Source organism: Nycticebus coucang, chromosome 10 (genome assembly GCF_027406575.1).
Source record: "Nycticebus coucang isolate mNycCou1 chromosome 10, mNycCou1.pri, whole genome shotgun sequence".
Lineage (NCBI taxonomy): Eukaryota > Metazoa > Chordata > Mammalia > Primates > Lorisidae > Nycticebus > Nycticebus coucang.
Genome location: NC_069789.1, coordinates 105,369,855 through 105,389,470, shown reverse-complemented (window position 1 = coordinate 105,389,470; position 19,616 = coordinate 105,369,855). Strand labels below are relative to the sequence as shown.

Genomic DNA, 19,616 nt, shown 5'->3' with positions numbered 1-19,616 from the left:
ATCTGCTTTATGTGACCTTTATGTTACTTATCTGCTAATCCGCTAAATAGCAAGTTTCGCTTCTGTAATAGGGGTCATCATGACCCTGCGCTTGCTTTTTGCTTCTTTTGCCAACTTTCTTTTTGCTTCATTTGCTAACTTTCAGCCCACCTGTTTGTCCCTTTGCCAGCTTTCAGACTATAAAAACCCCAACTTCAGATCCCTCAATGCTCTCTCACTAAGTTTGCCTTAGACTGCTGAGACAGCCCTGTGGTTAATAAAAGACTCCTTTTTGAACTTTTAATTTGAGTCAGTGGTCCTTATCTTGCCCCATTACAGTCCTAGTCAGGTTGAGCCCAAAGCACCTCAGATTTCCTCAAAGTACTCCTGGGAGGTCTCTTCCAGAAGGCCCCAGACTGGAAATGAGAAGTGAGAGGGTTTTGTTCTAGGAGCCACTATCTCCCTCATAGCAATCCTCTCTCAACTCCAAGTCTCACCCCCTATATCCTTCAACACAGAGTTGCACTGAGGGCAGATTGATAAAACCTTCCCCAGAGTTGCCTTTTCTGATTCTCATCTCTTCCCTATGGGTTGGTTAGATAAGGTACACATTTTTGTCTTTGAATCATTAAAAAATACAGTACGTGGGTGGCACCTGTGGCTCAGTGGGTAGGGTGCCAGCCCCATATACCAAGGGTGGCGGGTTTGAACCCAGCCCCAGCCAAACTGCAACAAAACATCGCTGGGCACTGTGGCAGGGCACATGTAGTCCCAGCTACTCTGGAGACTGAGGCAAGAGAATCGCCTAAGCCTAGGAGTTGGAGGTTGCTGTGAGCAGTGACGCCGTGGCACTCCACCAAGGGCAATAAAGTGAGACTCTGTCTCTAAAAAAAAAAATAATAATAAATAAATAAAATGGAGTTCAGTCTGCGACCCAGGCAGCAATGTGCCTCAAGGGTAGTTAGGTGGAGGATTAGACACAGGGAGCTCCCCTTTAGCTGGGTAGGAACAAGGGCTGAGTCTAGGATGAATTCCCCTTTGGTCTGCTTCAATTACTCTTCTCTCTGAGGCTGAGCTGGCTGACAGCTGACATCGGACTCCTGAAGAGAAGGCAGTGTGATGTTGTTTTTTTTTTTCTTTTATTAGAAAGAAAAAAAAAACTCTGTCGCCCTTGTAGAGTGCAGTGGTGTCACAGCTCACAGCAAACTCCAGCTCTGGGGCTTAGGCAATGCTCTTGCCTCAGCCTCCCCAGTAGGTGAGACTACAGGCGCCAGTCACAAAGCCCAGCTATTTTTTGTTGCAGTTTGGCCAGGGGCGGGTTTGAACCTGCCACCCTCCATATATGGGGCCAGCACCCTACTCACTGAGCCACAGGCGCTGACCAGAGCGGTGGTTCTTTTTTTTTTTTTTTTTGTAGTTTTTTGGCCGGGGCTGGGTTTGAATCCGCCACCTCTGGCATAGGGGGCCGGTGCTCTACTCCTTTGAGCCACAGGCGCCGCCCAGTGTGGTGGTTCTTAAATCAGGCAGAAGCCTGTCTCTTAGAGTTCCCATCTTTTAGCTTTATTTATTTATTTATTTATTTTTATTTTTAGTCTAGCACAGGGAAGCAGTGGGAGTGGAGAAGGAACAAAGGAATCTGTAACTAGTTGTGAGCAATTAGTTGTTAACATCACTGCACTTGAACCAGCCTAGATTTCCCTTCCCAGAAGGAAGGGTCCTTTGCCAGCCTGTGCACTGGCCTTGGTTAATTTCCTCCTTCCTGAAAGTATTGTTTGCTCTTTGGACTGTCTGGGCTTCCTGCCACTCCTCTGTTAATTTGTCTTTATCTTTCCATATTGTGAAATAATAAGAAATACATATAGATCTTTGCTCACAGCAACCTCTTTGGTTCCAGCTCAGTGGGTAGGGTGCTGGCCACAAACACCGAGGCTGGCAGATTCAAACCTAGCCTGCGCCAGCTAAAACAACAATGACAACTGCAACACAACAACAACAAAACATAGCTGGGCATTGTGATGGGTGCCTGTAGTCCCAGCTACTTGAGACTCTACCCAGGGCAACAGATTGAGACAAAACAAAACAAAAAAAATTCCCGGGGAATTTCCTAGGTGATAGGAGTGCTAGAAGAATCTTTTGTTCTAACGAAGTGACTCTTTTTTTTTTTTCTGAGACAGAGTCTCACCATTCACCGCTGGTAAAGTGTCGTGTTGATACAGCTCACAGCAACCTCAAACTCTTGGGCTTAAGCAATTCTCTTGCCTCAGCCTCCCAAGTAGCGGGGACTACAGGTGCCCACCACAACGCCCGGCTATTTCTTTTTGTGTTGTTGTTGCAATTGTTATTGTTGTTTAGCTGGCCTGGGCTGGGTTTGAACCCGCCACCCTTGGTATATGTGTGTGGCCGGCGCCCTACTCAGTGAGCTATGGGTGCCACCTTCTCTTTTTTTTTTGAGACAGTCTCACTTGGTCACCCTCAGTAGAGTACTATGGCATCATAGCTCACAGCAACTTCAAACTCTTGGGCTCAAGTGATTCTCTTGCCTCAGCCTCCCGAATGGCTGTGACTACAGGTGCCTGCCACAATGCTTGGCTATTTTATTTTTAAAGACAGGGTCACGCTCTTGCTCAGGCTGGTCTTAAACCTGTGAGCTCAGTCAATCCACCCGCCTCGGCCTCCCAGAGTGCTAGGATTACAGGTATGAGCCACCATGCCTGGCCCCATCTATATTCTTTTTCTTTTGTGACAGAGCCTCAAGCTGTTGCCCTGGATAGAGTGCCATGGCATCACAGCTCACAGGAACCTCCAATTCCTGGGCTGAAGTGATTCTCTTGCCTTAGCCTCCCCAGTAACTAGGACTACAGGTGCCTGCTACAATGCCCAGCTATTTTTGGTTGTAGTTGTTATTGTCATTTGGCAAGCCGGGGCTGGATTCAAACCCGCCAGTTCTGGTGTATGTGGCTGGCACCTTAGCCACTTGAGCTACAGGCGCCCAGCCCCCATCTATATTCTTTATCATGTCCTTTATTATATAATAAACTTGTAAGCATGTTTCCTTGAGCAGTTCTAAAAAATAATGGAGGCTGAATATAGTGCCTCACGCTTGTAATCTTAGCACTCTGGGAGGCCAAGGCAGTAGGACTACTTGAGGCCAGTAGTTAGAGATCAGCCTGTGCAAGAGAGAGACCCTGTCTCTACAAAAAATAGAAAAGTTAGCTGGGCATGATGATACACACTTGTAGTCCCAGATGCTCAGGAGACTGAGGCAGGATGATCACTTGAACCCAAGAGTTTGAAGTTGCTCTGAGCTATGACAATGCCACTGCACTCTAGCTGGGGTGACAGGGTGAGACTCTGTCTCAATTAAAAAAAAAAAAAAGAGTTGAAGCAGAAGAAGGGGTTGTGGGAGCCTCTGATTTATAGCTACTTGGATTAGACATATGGGTGACAAACTGGACTTGTAATTGGCATCTGAAATGGGGAGAGGGCTGTCTGGTTAAGGACTTAGTCCTTTAACCTGTGTTGCCTGCACTAGCTCCAGGTAATGGTGTCAGAACTGAATTGAATGGCAAGACACCAATTGATGTCTGCAGAGAATTAGAGAATTGAATTGTTGTGAGAAAAAGGGTACATATCTGGTGTCAGAAGTAAAGTATTTTGTACTTGCTTCAGCAGCATACACTAAAATTGGAATGAAACAGAGAAGATTAGAATAGCCCCCGTGCAAAGATGGCATGCAAATTTGTGAAGCATTCTGTGTATATATATATATAATTTTTATATTTATTTTTGTTTTGAGACAAGGTCTTGCTCTGTCACCTGGGCTAAAGTGCAGGGGCATCATCATAGCTCACTGCAACCTCAGACTCTGGGGATTAAGTGATCATCCTGAGTAGTTAGGACTACAGGTGAATGCCAACATGGCAGGCTAATTTTTTTTTTTTTTTTTTGTAGATTTTTTTGGCCGGGGCTGGGTTTGAACCCACCACCTCCGGCATATGGGGCCAGCGCCCTACCCCTTTGAGCCACAGGCACTGCCCCTGGCAGGCTAATTTTTACAATATTTTGTAGAGATGGAATCTTGCCATGTTGCTCAGGCTACTCTTGAACTCCTAGGCTCAAGGCTCAAGTGATGCTCCTGACTTTGTCTCCCAAAGTGCTAGGATTGCAAGCATGACCTACACCCACCCCCTCTTTTTTTCTTTTAGAGCTAGGGTCCTGCCAGAGGGCAAAGAAAGAGGCGGATTTGCAGAAGAATCCACAGGCTTTGAGGAGGTATATATAGTGAGAGGAAGGCATGCTGACTTAAAGACAGATAAAGCAGGCTCTGGGTGTAGCTTTGTCATTCAGGAACTGTAAAGGTACTGGACCAATGCACTCAGGCTAAAGGGGAAGTCCTACAGGGCTTCTGTGAGGACTCAATGAGATAATATGTATGTAAAAGTGCGGATCTGAAATGTAAGCAACTCAATTGCTACTCCATGAATAGGTCATTTATGGAGAGGAGAAAAAAAGAGAACAATGCTCTGTACCTGTCAAATAACCAACTTGCTCATCTGGAACTATCCTACTTGGGCTCTGGTCTCAATTTTTTATGTTTTTTTGAGACACAGTCTTATTTTGCCATCCTCAGTAGAGTACAGTGGTGTCACAGCTCGCAGCAACCTCAAACTCTTGGGCTTAAGCAATTCTCTTGCCTCAGCTTCCCAAGTAACTGGGACTACAGGCGCCGGCCACATTGCCTGGCTATGTTTTAGAGATGGGGACTTGTATTTTGCTCAGGCTGGTCTCAGGGAATCCACCAGTCTGGGCCTCCCAGAGTGCTGGGATTACAGGTGTGAGCCACTGCACCCAGCCGGGTCTCAATTTTCCATCTATCCTCTTCCTGGCGTCCTTTCTGAGATCTCCATCTCCTACAAAATGCTGCTTTGGGGTTTTCTGAATGGCTCAATGATGAAGGTGCACCTGGGCAGATGCAAGAGGCTGAGTAGGCAAGGATGGGATAATTTGGCTGGGAGAGTGGTCAGAGGAGACTGGAGTCAGAATCATCTTTTTTACAGCTCACATTTGAGACTGTTTCCTAGCACACAAAGCTCTGATAGCCTGATCTCTAATTTGCTTTGAGGTTCCTATTTTTCACTAATGGACTTCTCTCCCCAGGTGGAAGCTAATGGCCTAGCAAACCTAACTCTGCCAAGTGATAGCAATGTCACGAGTTCCCCCCTCACTCGGACTGTAATTTTTCTTTTTTTCTCTTTCATTCTTTCTTTCTTTTTGAGACAGAGTCTCACTTTGTCACCCTCGGTAGAGTAGCGACACAGCAACCTCACAGCTCACAGCAACCTCCAGCTCCTGGGCTTAGGAGATCCTCTTGCCTCAGCCTCCCGAGTAGCTGGGACTACAGGCACCCGCCACAACGCCCGGCTACTTTTTTTTTTTTTTTGTAGAGACAGAGTTTCACTTTATCGCCCTCAGTAGAGTGCTGTGGCGTCACATAGCTCACAGCAACCTCCAACTCCTGGGCCCAGGTGATTCTCCTGCCTCAGCCTCCCGAGTAGGTGGGACTACAGGCGCCTGCCACAACGCCCGGCTATTTTTTTGTTGCAGTTTGGCCGGGGTTTGAACCCGCCACCCTCGGTATATGGGGCCGGCGCCCTGCTCACTGAGCCACAGGCGCCGCCCTCGCCCGGCTACTTTTTGTTGCAGTTTGGCCGGGGCCGTGTTTGAACCCACCACCCTACGTCTATAGGGCGGCGCCCTACTCCCTGAGCCACAGGCGCCGCCCTCTTTCTTTCTTTTCTTTTCATTTTTTTTTTTTTTTGAGACTGAGTCTCACTGAGAATGCTGTGGTGTCACAGCTCACAGCAACTTCAAACTCTTGGGCTCAAACCATTCTCTTGCTGCAGCCTCCAAGTAGCTGGGACTACAGGTGCCCGCCACAACGCCTGGCTATTTTTTGTTACAGTTGTCATTTTTGTTTAGCTGGCCCTGGCTGGTTTCAAACCCTTCATCCTCAGTGTATGTGGCTGGTACAACTCTGTACTCCTCATTCCTTTCTCCCTGCAGTACCTGGCAACCACTATTCTACCTTCTGTCCCTGTGAATTTGCTTACTGTAAGTAACTTACATCAGTGGTATCATACAGTATTTGTTCTTTTCGAGTCTGGCTTATTTCACTTGGCACAACGTCCTCAAGGTTCATCCATCCTATAGCATATACCAAACCCCATTTATGTACAAGCCGGTTTGTAGTTTCAGGCATTTTCCCAGATGTTTCAAGATACTGGGGCTCCTCATAGAGAGAGAGCCAGTTGCGGGCTGGTAAGCTGCGCCTGCTGCTCTCAATTTTATCTTCACTGAGACCTAGCATGTTAACATGTTACCTCATGATCTGCTCTTCAGTTTCTAGGAAGTTAACTCAGAATCAGAGACGTTAAATGATTTGCCTAAAATTAGACAACTAAGTGGGAAAGCTGGTCCTATTGGGGTTTTCCTAAGTTGCTATTCAGCTGTACAGGAAAATAATGAAAAGTGAAGGGTGGAGAAAGGTCAGCATTCCCACCCGGTCGGCTTCCAGCGTTGTAGCCTCTCGCAGGTTCCCGCCCACAGCCCAGTCGCGCGTCTTCCCCGCCCCTCATTGGTTGTCAGTCTCCAGGCCCATGCTCACACGAGGGCCAGCAGCCAATCAGCCAGCTCATCTCCGCCCCGCCGGACCTACGCTAGATGGCGTTATCGCTGGCTCTCCCGCGGCATACTGGGAGTTGTAGTCCAATGACTCATCTCTGCCCACAGCAAGGGGAGATCAGAAACTACTCAACCCAGAGACCTGAGCGTGGAGAGGGCCCAGCTTTTAGGAGTACCCGCCAACGATCTAGACCAAACAGGAACCGGTATCCAGGACAGGTGAGAGAGGTTGCGCGCTGGGACTGGAGGCTGGGGTCCGAAACCCGGTCTTACGTATGTAACGATACTGTGAGGAACCGGAAGCCTGGTCTGTTATGTCAGAGTTTCTCCGTTTTGGGGGTCGATGGGCCCGACTGGCTGGCCTTCTGGGCGTGCGGAAACTTCCAAAGTCTGCCCATGTGGTTTCCTCGAACTTCCAGTGTGCGCAGACCCCGGCTTGCTCTTTTGCTGCGATCCCTTCCCACCAGCCGAGAGTTGTTCCGAGGCGATCTGCGCAGTCAGCGCTTCCTGTGAGGTTCTGAACTCCCGGTCCCCACGCCTTGCAGCATCCATGGATTTTGGCTCTGGTTCTGTTCCCATCTTCCCACCTCCTAGAGCCTGTTTGTCATGTGTAAAATAGGGTAACTTTAAGGGTACTTCCACTCCCACCCCAGTCATAGGGTATTTTACTATGTACTGTCTCCTCCCCTATCCCTGTGCATACGGTCTTGAAGGCATTCAGTTCTACCTAGTCTTCTTCTTTTAAGTGGGGATCACCTGGGTCTCAGTCACCCAGCTATACTTTTTGTTCCTTGCATATCCTTTCTGTAATTGTCTGCACGATTAACCCACAAGAGGGGTGGACATTCTGGGTCAAGTGTTAAAAAGTGGTGTTGGGAATGATCCAGGGAGCTGCCACCATGCATTTGCCTTTGGTGCTTGCCCCCGCAGGGAGTTCTTGGTGCCCCCTCCCTATACCACTCCCACGATGCCCCTGTCCCGCTGGTTGAGATCTGTGGGGGTCTTCCTGCTGCCAGCCCCCTGCTGGGTGCCCAGGGAGAGGTGTCTGGGTTCCCTACGGCGGCCCTCCCTGTTGCACGGGTGCCCAGTCCTGGGGGCCTGGCATGGTGCCCGCTGCTGGTCCCAAGCGTGGACAGAGGAGCCTGGGTGAGTGTGGTTGTGGTGAGGGGGTTTGGGGAGGGGAGCAGCTGATCAAGTTTCTGACTTGTTCTTCCTCTCCTCAGAGCACTTTGCTCCTCCCTCAGGATGAATGGAGAACAGAAATCAGATGTTTATGCCGGAGAAAAGCAGGATTTCATCCAGCACTTCTCTGAGATTGTCAGGATGCTCACTGAGGATGAGATGGGGCACCCAGAGACAGGAGATGCTATTGCCCGTCTTAAGGAGGTGAGGGATTTAGAAATTGAGGAAGTAAGCCTTTGTCATTCTGCCTATGTGTAGGATTCAATGTGGCTTTTTCCCACCAGAGTTTATGTGTTAGAATGTGGGGATTTTTTATTTTATTGTTTTGAGACAGAGTCACATGCTCTGTTGCCTAGGTTAAAGAGCAGTGATAAGCTCACTACAACCTCCAACTCCTGGTCTTAAGCGATCCGCCCGCATCAAGCCTTCCAACCAGTAGCTGGGACTACAGGTGTGCACCACACCTCGCCTGTCTAATTAAAAGAATTTTTTTTTTTTAGTGGAGATGGGGTCTCACTGTTTTGCCCAGGCTGGTCTTGAACGCTTGGCCTCAAGTGATCCACCTGCCTTGGCCTCCCAAAGTGTTGGGATTATAGGCATGAGCCACCATGCCTGGCCTGGAATTGGGGGACTTTTGGCAGATGGGGGAGAGGGCTTTTACTTGAGTGATCCTGGGTCCACCCTGAAGGGTGCGGGGTGGTTCTGGGCACATACACTTTTTCAGTCCAACAGTCTGACTTTTTGGCTCTGGTAGAAGGTGGGTCATCCAAGTTGGTTTGCTTGGAGATGAAGACTTTGAACCTGGTAAGTCTTTGCTTTTGTGTCCTGAAATCCTAAGGTGCTACCTTGGCCAAGACTTAGGAGGAAAGCAGTCTGAGCTTGTCCTATCTCCCTGGGGCTTGAGTAAAGTTACTGTGTCTTCACAAACCCCTATTCTGGCACATAACCTATTGCCGTGATACTTAACTTGCTTACTCTTTTCCTTTTTTGTTCTTTCGGAGTATCTAGTAAAATTCTTTTTATAAATGCTGTCTGTCTCATTTTTCTGAGGTGAACCAAGAAAAAGGGAGGCTTTGTCTACACTGGGAGGGGATTATAAGTGAAATCTTCCTAGTTAATTAGGTCAGGTTAAGAGCAGGGGAGAATTCAAAGTGAGAGGTCCCAGCCAGAGAAGACACCCTTAGAGGAGTGAGAAATAGATCCTCCACCCTGAAACTCCTCTCAGCTGTCTTTGGGCCAACTTTGAAAGGCCCTTGTCTTTATCATAATGATGGAGGCTTTTCATTTGCATATAGGTTGAACTCTAGGTAGGAGGAGGTGATGGGATAAGTAGGAATAGGCTGTGAAGGGGAAGTCTAGGAGGTGGGGATGGGGCAGAAACCTGGAGGGAGGGACCTGAACAAGCCAGCCATTCCCATGGCATATACTGAGTTTTCCCTGGGCTCAAGCCCTATTTTTTGCTTGGGAGCAGAATTTAATCTGCACTATGGAGGCTTTAAATTTACTGGGGAGACTGTGTAAGAACCTTTCTGGGCACTGGTGAACTCTTCTCACCGTGCTCCAGGATTTAGAGCAGGAGCAAAGAGTAGCAATTCCAGAGGCTCCCTGGAGGAAGAGTTGGAGTTGGAGAGGATAAAGGCAGGTGGTGGTTGGAAGTGGGAGAGGGTAGGGAGAAATCAGTAGCTTCTGTGTGGACCCTGATGCCCCTGTCCCTCTCCCTGTCCCTTTAGGTCCTGGAGTATAATGCCATTGGAGGCAAGTACCATCGGGGTGTGACAGTGCTGGTAGCATTTCGGGAGCTGGTGGAACCAAAGAAACAGGATGCTGATAGTCTCCAACGGGCCCTGACTGTGGGCTGGTGTGTGGAACTGGTGAGGGAATTTGGGAAAAGGCAGGAGAAGAAAAGGCCTCCTACAGTGGGGGTGCCTTGGGCAGGAAGGGGAGGAATGGGCCTGCAAGCTTGTTTCTGTGTCTCTTGTGTGTTACAGCTGCATTTAGATGACAAATTAATTGCACAGGCTACCTAATGTGGGAAACCTTTTTTTGCCATTAGGTACACAGATAGCTGTAGATAGCTGTGGCTTAGGGCCCTGGAATTGGCAGAGGTGTCAGCTCTTCCTCAGAGCAGAGGACAGCCATAAAAGTGATACATTTCTGGGTGGCGGCCCCATATGCAGGAGGTGGTAGGTCAAGCCCAGCCCCGGCCAAAAAAAAAAAAAAAAGTGATACATTTCTTCTGAAAGGTTATTTTGAGGCAGAGATTAAAAACTGGCAGCCCACTAATAGTTTTTGGAAATGTTTTGAAATTAGGTCCCCTAAATTTAATGAAGAAGAGATTTCTAGCATTGCTTGGAAAATTGCAAGAGCTGGGTCCATGTTCCCCTATAGCAATAATTGGCTGGAGCCAAATGGAGTCAAGTTCCCAAGACAGGAGCATGTGCTCCTGTGTGTCTTTCTCTGGTTTGCTCTAATCCCCACATCTCCTTGTATTATATGTTCAGCTTTTCTGGCTTTTGAAGGTGTGTAGTTTGCTGGTCTGGCCTAAAGGCTTCATTGGTGGCAGGGGACTGAATTCCAGGAGGGGTGCCAGAAGGAGGATGGTGGCAGTGAGCCCAGAAGGGAAAAGTGTTTAGGACTTGGTGAGTGACAGGTGATGCTGTGGCCTAAGTAGAGGAGCAGCTGGCTCCAGGGAAACCCCAATGAGCCCAGAGTTAGCCACAGTGTGTTCTTAGGGTGAGTAGGGCAGGTGGAGTTCCCTGTCCTGTAGGCAGTGGGAATTCCAGTCTGGAGCCCTAGCGAGAGAGTGGGGATTTTCCTTCAAGGGGGTGATGACATGATGGTGTCACTAAGGGAGAGGGCCTTGGTGACAAGGATGCCCCTCTAGGGATGAAGAGGGGCTGAGGAGACAATAGACTAGGAGGGAAGGGCAGGAGGATGAGGGCTGAGCAGGGGGCTAAGGGAGGCATGTGCTAGAGGGGCCAGCAGTTGACTAGTAAAATCAGTCGTTCATGTTGGGCCTGGTAGCTCATGCCTATAATCTGGGAGGCTGAGGTGGGTAGATCATCTGTGCTCAGGAGTTTGAGACCAGCCTGAGCTACAGCAAGACCCTGCCTCTACTAAAAACAGGAAAAAAAAAAAAAAAAACTACCTGGGCATTGAGGTGAGTGCTGCCTGTAGTCTGGGCTACTCAAGAGGCTGAGGCAAGAGGATTGCTCAAACCTAAGAGTTTGAGGTTGCCGTGAGATAGGACACCACAGCACACCACTCAGGGCCAGAGTAGGACTCTGTCTCAAAAAAACAAAAAAAAAAACAAAAAAAAACCCCCAAAACTGTTCTTCACCCTAGGTACATCCTGGGTTCATCTGGGAATGTATGTATGTATGTATTTATTTTGAGACAGCCTCAAGCTGTTGCCCTGGGTAGAGTGCTGTAGCATCACAGCTCACAGCAACCTCCAACTCCTGGGCTCAAGCGATTCTCCTGCCTCCGCCTCCCAAGTAGCAGGGATTATAGGCACCTGCCACAACACCTAGCTATTTTTTTAGTTGCAGCCGTCATTGTTGTTTGACAGGCCCGGGCTAGATTCAAACCCACTAGCTTAGGTGTATGTGGCTGGCGCCTTAGCCGCTTGAACCACAGGCACTGAGCCTACATGGGTAATTTTTGTAAAAATTTCCACTTCCATTCATTCTTCTCTATTCTCTTTTTTTATTTATTTTGCTTACTAAAAGGACTTGCCTATATAACCACAGTACCATTATCACATCTCAGATATTTAATGTTGATATAGTGTTGATATACACATTATCTAGTGTATATTCTGTCTTCAAGTATTCCTAATTATCCCCAGAACATCCTCTGTAGCTATTTTTTTAATACACATGGTCTAATCATGGGTAATGCATTACATTTGTTTTATGTTTTTTTGTTTTTTTGTAGAGACAGAGTCTCACTCTATGGCCCTCGGTAGAGGGCCGTGGCCTCACACAGCTCACAGCAACCTCCAACTCCTGGGCTTAAGCGATTCTCTTGCCTCAGCCTCCCGAGTAGCTGGGACTACAGGCGCCCGCCACAATGCCCGGCTATTTTTTTGTTGCAGTTTGGCTGGGGCCGGGTTTGAACCCGCCACCCTCGCTATATGGGGCTGGCGCCTTATCGACTGAGCCACAGGCGCCGCCCTATGTTTTTTTTTTTTTTTAAGACAGTTTCTCACTCTCTTGCCCAGGCTGGAATGCTGTGGCATCATCATAGCTCCCTGTAGCCTCAAACTCCTGGGCTCAAGTGATCCTCCTCCTGCCTCAGCCTTTTGTGTAGCCATAACATACAGGTGCATGGTATTATACCTGGCTAAGTTTTTTTTTTTTTTGTAGAGACAGAGTTTCACTTTATGGCCCTCGGTAGAGTGCCATGGCGTCACACAGCTCACAGCAACCTCCAACTCCTGGGCTTAGGCAATTCTCCTGCCTCAACCTCCCGAGTAGCTGGGACTACAGGCGCCCGCCACAACGCCCGGCTATTTTTTTGTTGCAGTTTGGCCAGGGCTGGGTTTGAACCCGCCACCCTTGGTATATGGGGCTGGCGCCCTGCTCACTGAGCCACAGGCGCCGCCCTGGCTAAGTTTTTTATTTTGTTTTTTTGAGACTTAAGTCTCACCGTGTTGCCCTCAGTAGAGTGCTGTAGTGTCTCAGCTCACAGCAACCTCAAACTCTTGGGCTTAAACAATTCTCTTGCCTCGGCCTCCCAAGTAGCTGGGACTACAGGTGCCCACCACAACGCTGGGCTTTTTTTGTTATAGTTGTCACTGTTTGGCAGGCCTGGGCTGGGTTTCAACCTGCCAGCCCCAGTATATGTGGCCGACACCCTAGCTGCTGAGCTACAGGCGCTAAGCCATGTTTTTAGTAGAGATGGGGTCTCATTCTTGCTCAGGCTGGTCTCCAACTCCTGAGCTCCAGGGATCCTCCTGCCTCAGCCTCCTCGAGTGCTGGGATTATAGGAGGGAGCCACTGTGTTGGTCTTTTGGTAGTTTTTCTTAGTTCTTTCTTTAATCTACAATAGTCTTTACACCATAATTCACTTTTTTTTGTTTTTTAAGTCCAGGTGAGTTTTTGGGTATAGTTCCTCTAATAAATAGAAAGTTGTGGTAGGGTTAAGAATCACAGCTGGGGGCGGTGCCTGTGGCTCAATGGAGTAGGGCACTGGTCCCATATGCCGGAGGTGATGGGTTCAAACCCAGCCCCAGCCAAAAAAAAGAAAGAATCATAGCTGGCAGGCCAGGCACAGTGAGTGGCTCATGCCTATATCCTAGCACTCAGTGAGGCCGAGGCAGGTGGATCGCTTGAGCTTACTAGTTCAAGACCAGCCTGAGCCAGAGTGAGACCCCATCTCTACTAAAAAAATGAAAAACTGAGGCAAGAGGATTGCTTGAGCTTAAGAGTTTGAGATTGCTGTTAGCTATGACACTGTGACATTCTACCAAGGGCAACAAAGTGAGAATCTGTTGCAAAAAAAAAAAAAAAATGAATCATAATTGAGGGGCAGAGAGATTGAGGGGGGCTAAAGAATGAATTCTCTTGGAGACCATTTTGGTTGAATGGTGGTGGCTGAAACCAGATTGTCTTTACAGTCAGCCTTTGGAAAGATGGGAGATGGATGATCCCATGGAAGCTATGCCATTCCAGATAAACACAGTGTAAATAAACACAGTGGCTCTGACATGGATAGTCTTGGCCCCTCTAGCCCTTGGGGCAAGGTGAGAGGTGAAGGTGCAGACAGTTCTTTCCCTTCCCAAAGACATCACCCACAGCAGCAACAGTCACAGTGCCCCTTCCACACAGCCCCCTGGAGGTGCTGGGCAGTATTGCTGCTTTCTGAGCAGTGTGGGTCCAGGAGAGCCCACAGGACTATCGTGACATGAAGTCTTTTTTTTTTTTTTGAGATAGAGTCTCGCTTTGTCACCTTAGGTAGAGTGCCGTGGTATCACAGCTCACAGCCCCCTCCAGCTCTTGGGCTTAGGTGATTCTCTTGCCTCAGCCTCCTGAGTAGCTGGGACTACAGGCACTTGCCACAACGTCTGGCTATTTTTTGTTGCAGTTTGGCCAGGGCCAGGTTTGAACCTGCCACCCTTGGTATATCTGGTCGGTACCCAACTCACTGAGCCACAGGCGCCACCCCTATGACACAAAGTTTTAAAAACTGTCTTGAAAAGCTGTTTAAGGGGGTGGCGCCTGTGGCTCAGTCGGTAAGGTGCCGGCCCCATATACTGAGGGTGGTGGGTTCAAACCCAGCCCCGGCGGAATTGCAACAAAAAAATATCTGGGTGTTGTGGTGGGCGCTTGTAGTCCCAGCTACTTGGGAGGCTGAGGCAAGAGAATCGCTTAAGCCCAGGAGTTGGAGGTTGCTGTGAGCTGTGTGGTGCCACGGCACTCTACCGAGGGCCATAAAGTGAGACTCTGTCTCTACAAAAAAAAAAGAAAAGCTGTTTAAGGAGCCAGAATGTGTAGCCTGAAGGTAAGAAGCATCACAGGGGATGTTAGAGTGTAGACAAACATTTTAGGAAGTACCTGTTCTGCGGCTAGTGCTGTGCCAGGCCGTGGGAATGCCAAGAGGGAAAACATTGTCCTTCCCTCCACAGAGTTTGTGGTCTGGTGGGAAAACCAACACATTCCTCAAATAGGTGGGCACTCAGAAGAATGAGTCCTCTGTTGGAGGTGCCCGTAGTTCAGTGGGTAGGGTGCCGGCCATATACACCAAGGCAGGCAGGTTTGAACATGGCCCAGGCCAGCTAAACAACAGTGACAACGGCAACAAAATAATAGCCAGGCATTGTGGTGGGTGCCTATAGTTCCAGCTACTTGGGAGACTGAGGCGAGAGAATTGCTTAGCTCAAGAGTTAGAGGTTGCTGTGAGCTGTGACGCCACAGCACTCTACCAAGAGCGACAGAACGAGACTCTGTTTAAAAAAAAGAATGAGCCCTCTGTTGATGTTTAAGAGTGTTTCAGGATATTTGAGACTCCTACATAAAAGTGACCAGGAATCAAGACTCTAGTCCATCTGATAGGACCTGCACCCCCAAAAGGTGTCCTTTGGGTAAGGCTGTGTTCCTGGTCAGTGGAGTGTGTAAGCAGAGTGCTAGGGGAACAGCCGTCTTTAAGAAGTTAGGAACGTCGGGGCGGTGCCTGTGGCTCAGTGGGTAGGGCGCTGGCCCCATATACCAGGGGTGGCAGGTTCAAACCCAGCCCCAGCCAAACTGCAACAAAAAATAGCCAGGCGTTGTGGCAGACGCCTATAGTCCACCTACTCGGGAGGCTGAGGCAAGAGAATTGCCTAAGCACAGGAGTTGGAGGTTGCTGTGAGCTGTGATGCCACAGCACTCTACCAAGGGCGACAAAGTGAGACTCCATCTCTAAAATAAAAAAAATAAAAAAAGATTAAAAAAAAAAAAAGGAGTTAGGAACGTCAAGTTGCATGAAGAAATCTTATTTCAAGTGTGTGTTGTTTTTTGTGGGTGAGAGAATAACACAGTATATGAAGGAGTTTTATAATCTCCCAACACTGGGCTGATAAAGATGTTGGAGACCTGTTTTAGTCCCTTACCCACAAAACAAAGAGTATTTTAGCTCCTTTTTTTTTTTTTTTTTGAGACAGTCTTACTATGTTGCCCTTGGTAGAGTGCCATGGTATCACAGTTCACAGCAACTTCACACTCTTGGGCTTAAGCGATTCTTTTGCCTCAGCCTCCCAAGTAGCTGGGACTACAGGTGCCCCCACAATGCCTGGCTCTTTTTTTGTTGTAGTTGTCCTTGTTATTTGGCAGGCCTGGGCTGGTTTTGAACCCACCAGCTCCAGTGTATGTGGCTGGTGCCCTAGCCCCTGAGCTATAGACACTGACCATTAGCTCCTATTTAGCTCCTATTTATGTATTTAAGACAGCCTCAAGCTGTCACCCTGGGTAGAGTGCTGTGGCATCACAGCTCACAGCAACCTTCAACTCCTGGGCTTAAGTGATTCTCTTGCCTCAGCCTCCCAAGTAGCTGGGACTACAGGTGTGCGCCACAATGCTGGGCTATCTTTTGGTTGTAGCCATCATCGTTGTTTGGTGGGCCCAGGCTGGATTTGAACCTGGGATAAGCCCAGGTGTTTCTGGCTGGCGCCTTAGCCGCTTGAGCCACAGGCGCCGAGCCTGTTAGCTCCTTTTCTTTTTTTTTTGAGACAGCCTCAAGCTGTCACACAACTCACAGCTCACACACCCTCCAACTCCTGGGTTCAAGCGATTCTCCTGCCTCCACCTCCCAAGTAGCTGGGACTACAGGTGCCCACCACAACGCCCGGCTATTTTTTGGTTGCAGCCATCATTGCTGTTTGGCGGGCCCGGGGCTGGATTCCAACCCGCCAGCTCAGGTGTATGTGGCTGGCGCCTTATCCCTTTGAGCCACAGGTGCCAAGCCTGTTAGCTCCTTTTTAACAGATAGGTAGTCAGAGCCAAAGAGGCCTCCTCTCCTTCCAGGTGCTTCGCCTCTCTATCCTGACTCTCCCAGCTCATAGTGACTGTTAAACACAGCAGCTTTGTGGCTGAGAAAAGGAACAGTGACAGGAGAGCCTTGCAGGCCTTATTCTTTCCTTCCTTTTCCTAGCTGCAAGCTTTCTTCTTGGTAGCAGATGACATCATGGATTCATCTCTCACCCGGCGGGGGAAGATCTGCTGGTATCAGAAGGTAATATGGGAGAGATGGTAGCAGGTAGTGGATATGGAGACAGGCCCATGGGAGGTGGTTTCATATAGCTTGTTGGAGGTGTCTGGGGTAATGCTTTTGGTATGAGTCTTAAGTCAGAGACTGATTGCCTGTTTTCCTCCATGCCTCTTCCAGCCAGGCATAGGTCTGGATGCCGTCAATGATGCTATGCTTCTGGAAGCATGTATCTACCGCCTATTGAAGCTCTACTGCCGGGAACAGCCCTATTACCTGAACCTGATTGAGCTCTTCCTGCAGGTGTGCTGCAGATAGGGGCCCAAGGCCCAGAGGCTGGCCAGTAGCCTTGGCCTCAGAGGACATTCTCATTTAGAAGAGGGTAGAAAGTGAGAAAGGGAGTGAAGGGTGGTGGTGGCAAGAAAGTCTGTCTCCATGTGATTGGAGGAAGGGCTGGTAAAGGGCTGTGCGCATGAATATGGGCCTGGAGCTTTAAGTACTTTTCTCTCCTGTTCCTTTCTGATTCTGCTCAGTTGTCAACTGGTATGGGATGTGGGGCCCAGGGTGTTAGCGTTCCCCACATCTGGAGAAAGCTTGGCTCATGGGCCGCCTTCTTTTTAGAGTTCATATCAGACTGAGATCGGGCAGACTCTGGACCTTATCACAGCCCCCCAGGGTAATGTGGATCTTGGCAGATTTACTGAAAAGAGGTGAGGGACAGTGGGAACCATGTTTCTGGGCACTGAGAGTGGGGTCGGATAGGCACTGCCCTTCTGTGGAGTTTATCTCCTCTCTCTACACAGGTACAAATCTATTGTAAAGTACAAGACAGCTTTCTACTCCTTCTACCTTCCTGTAGCTGCTGCCATGTACATGGTGAGTAAGTTTCCTGGCCTCTCACTGCTCTGCTGACATGGGCTTTGGGGCAGGAAGGCATAAGGCAAACAGTTTGGACAATCTGAGAGCCCTGTTGAGTGGCTGTGCGACCTTGAACAAGTCAGTCTGAGTCTGTGTTCTCAGCTGTAAGATGGGGATAGAATTCCTACTTTGGGACTCTGGAGATTAACCGAGGTGAGGGATATGAAAGTATTCAGCCTATAACAGAGGACAGGAAATCCTGCATTTGACTACAGATGGGGGTGGGAGGGGTGATTCAGGCGAGAGGCAGTCATTGGGAGGTTAACTGTCCACCCTGACCTTGTTTCTCCAAGTTTCATCCTGTTTCTCTACGTTTCTACCTCAAGCTAGAGGTAGAAGGAGATTAGGAAGAAGGATCTGAGTGACTCAGGGACTGAGACTTGTGAGGGAAAGATATAGTCTGAAGACCTCTAGAAGGGATGCGCCTCTTACGACTCTTAGGAAGGCCCAGCCAAAAATGAGCCGGGTACAGGCTGGACCATCAGGCAGGATTTCCTAGATCAGGGAAGCCAAGGATGGATGAAAGGAGAGGAGGTTTAGGAGCTACAGTAGAGCAAGGTCCTATGCAGGGAAGCAGCAAGCAAGATACAGGTGCTGCTGGGGTCTGGCGTGTTAACATCCTTCTCTCGGTAGGCAGGCATTGATGGGCAGAAGGAGCACAGTCACGCGAAGAAGATCCTGCTGGAGATGGGCGAGTTCTTTCAGATCCAGGTAGGAATGAGCAACAGCAGAAAATACTCACCAGCTCCCCTCTTTCTTTGCCTTGGAGCCTTGTCATCCCTCCTTTTCTGTTCCCTTGCTCAGGATGATTACCTTGATCTCTTTGGGGACCCAAGTGTGACGGGAAAAGTTGGCACTGACATCCAGGACAACAAATGCAGCTGGCTGGTGGTTCAGTGTCTGCAACGGGCCACTCCGGAGCAGCGCCAGATCTTGCAGGTGCCCAAGAGGGTAGTAGGTCCCTGAACTGATAAGTAAGGGGACAGAGGGAGGCACCTGTGGCTCAGTGGGTAGGGTGCCAGCCCTATATACTGGGTGGGTGGGTTCGAACCCAGCCCCGGCCAAACTGCAACAAAAAAACAGTGGGGCATTGTGGCGGGCGTCTGTAGTCCCAGCTACTCAGGAGGCTGAGGCAAGAGAATCGCCTAAGCCCAGGAGTTGGAAGTTGCTGTAAGCTATGACGCCACAGCACTCTACCTAGGGCGATAAAGTGAGACTCTGTTTCTTAAAAACAAAACAAAACAAAAAACAAAGGGGACAGAGCAGTGGGTCTCAGCAAGAGTGATTTTGCCTCTCAGGAGACATTTGACAACGTTAGCAGACATTTTTTTTTGTCATTATAACCTGGGAGTGTATGCATGTGCTATAGGCATCTAGTGGGGAGAGGTATGCAAAGATGCTGCAAACATCATACAAGGTACAGAACAGCTCCCGGAAACAGTTATCTGGCTCAAGATGTCAATAGTGCCAAAGCGGAGAAACCCTGGGGTAGAGGAAGCTGAGGTCTGAGCCAATATCTAAACATTTGGGATTGCGAAGGGGGAAAACTTGGGATTTTAGTTTTTGGTTTTTTTTTTTGCAGTTTTTGACCAGGGCTGGGCTCGAACCCGCCACCTCCAGCATATGGGGCCAGCGCCCCACTCTGAGCCACAGGCACCACCCGAAACTTGGGATTTTAGATACCTAGAGACACTTGAAAACTGATGGCGTGAATGGCTGTGGAAATGTTCTGGGGTGGCTAAACCCATTTTTCTCCCTCTACCCCTTCCAGGAGAATTATGGGCAGAAGGAGGTAGAGAAGGTGGCCCGGGTGAAGGCCCTGTACGAGGAGCTGGGTCTCCCTGCTCTGTTCTTGCAGCACGAGGAGGACAGCTACAGCCGCCTTATGAGTCTCATTGAGCAGTTTGCGGCACCCCTGCCCCCGGCCATCTTCCTGGAGCTAGCACGCAAAATCTACAAGCGGCAAAAGTGACCAATACACGGCAAGGATGGGAGAGGAGGCTCAATAAATTATTGTGTAACCTTGTGTTTCTGTTCTTGCTGTAGCTTGGTCTGGCTCCATCCAGAATGGCAGGGTGGGGGTAGGGTGGCTGTAGGGAAGCCAGGAACCCCTGGGACCAAAAGATAAAGATACATCCAAGCTGAAAGCGGTGACACTGGTGAGACGTCAA

At 49.1% G+C, this 19,616-nt stretch overlaps 1 protein-coding gene and 1 non-coding gene across 4 annotated transcripts; both read left to right on the top strand.

Moving 5' to 3' along the window:
* Positions 1-3,638: 3,638 nt before the first annotated feature.
* LOC128597907 (U6 spliceosomal RNA) lies at positions 3,639-3,740 on the top strand. Its single transcript, XR_008383456.1, has one exon. It is a non-coding gene; the product is annotated as a U6 spliceosomal RNA (small nuclear RNA).
* Positions 3,741-6,742: 3,002 nt separating this feature from the next.
* Positions 6,743-19,470, top strand: FDPS (farnesyl diphosphate synthase). Of its 3 annotated transcripts, none has more exons than XM_053604714.1 (10): positions 6,743-6,879; positions 7,884-8,046; positions 9,573-9,713; positions 16,474-16,554; positions 16,708-16,830; positions 17,149-17,237; positions 17,331-17,403; positions 18,079-18,156; positions 18,250-18,384; positions 19,217-19,470. In XM_053604714.1, the coding sequence occupies exons 2-10, from the start codon at positions 7,906-7,908 to the stop codon at positions 19,415-19,417; spliced, it is 1,062 nt and encodes a 353-aa protein (XP_053460689.1). In that variant the 5' UTR covers positions 6,743-6,879; positions 7,884-7,905; the 3' UTR covers positions 19,418-19,470. The 3 variants fall into 3 exon arrangements, with proteins under 3 accessions (XP_053460689.1, XP_053460688.1, XP_053460687.1); XM_053604713.1 differs by lacking the exon at positions 6,743-6,879 and adding an exon at positions 6,886-7,169; XM_053604712.1 differs by lacking the exon at positions 6,743-6,879 and adding an exon at positions 6,886-7,806.
* The last annotated feature ends 146 nt before the right edge of the window (positions 19,471-19,616 follow it).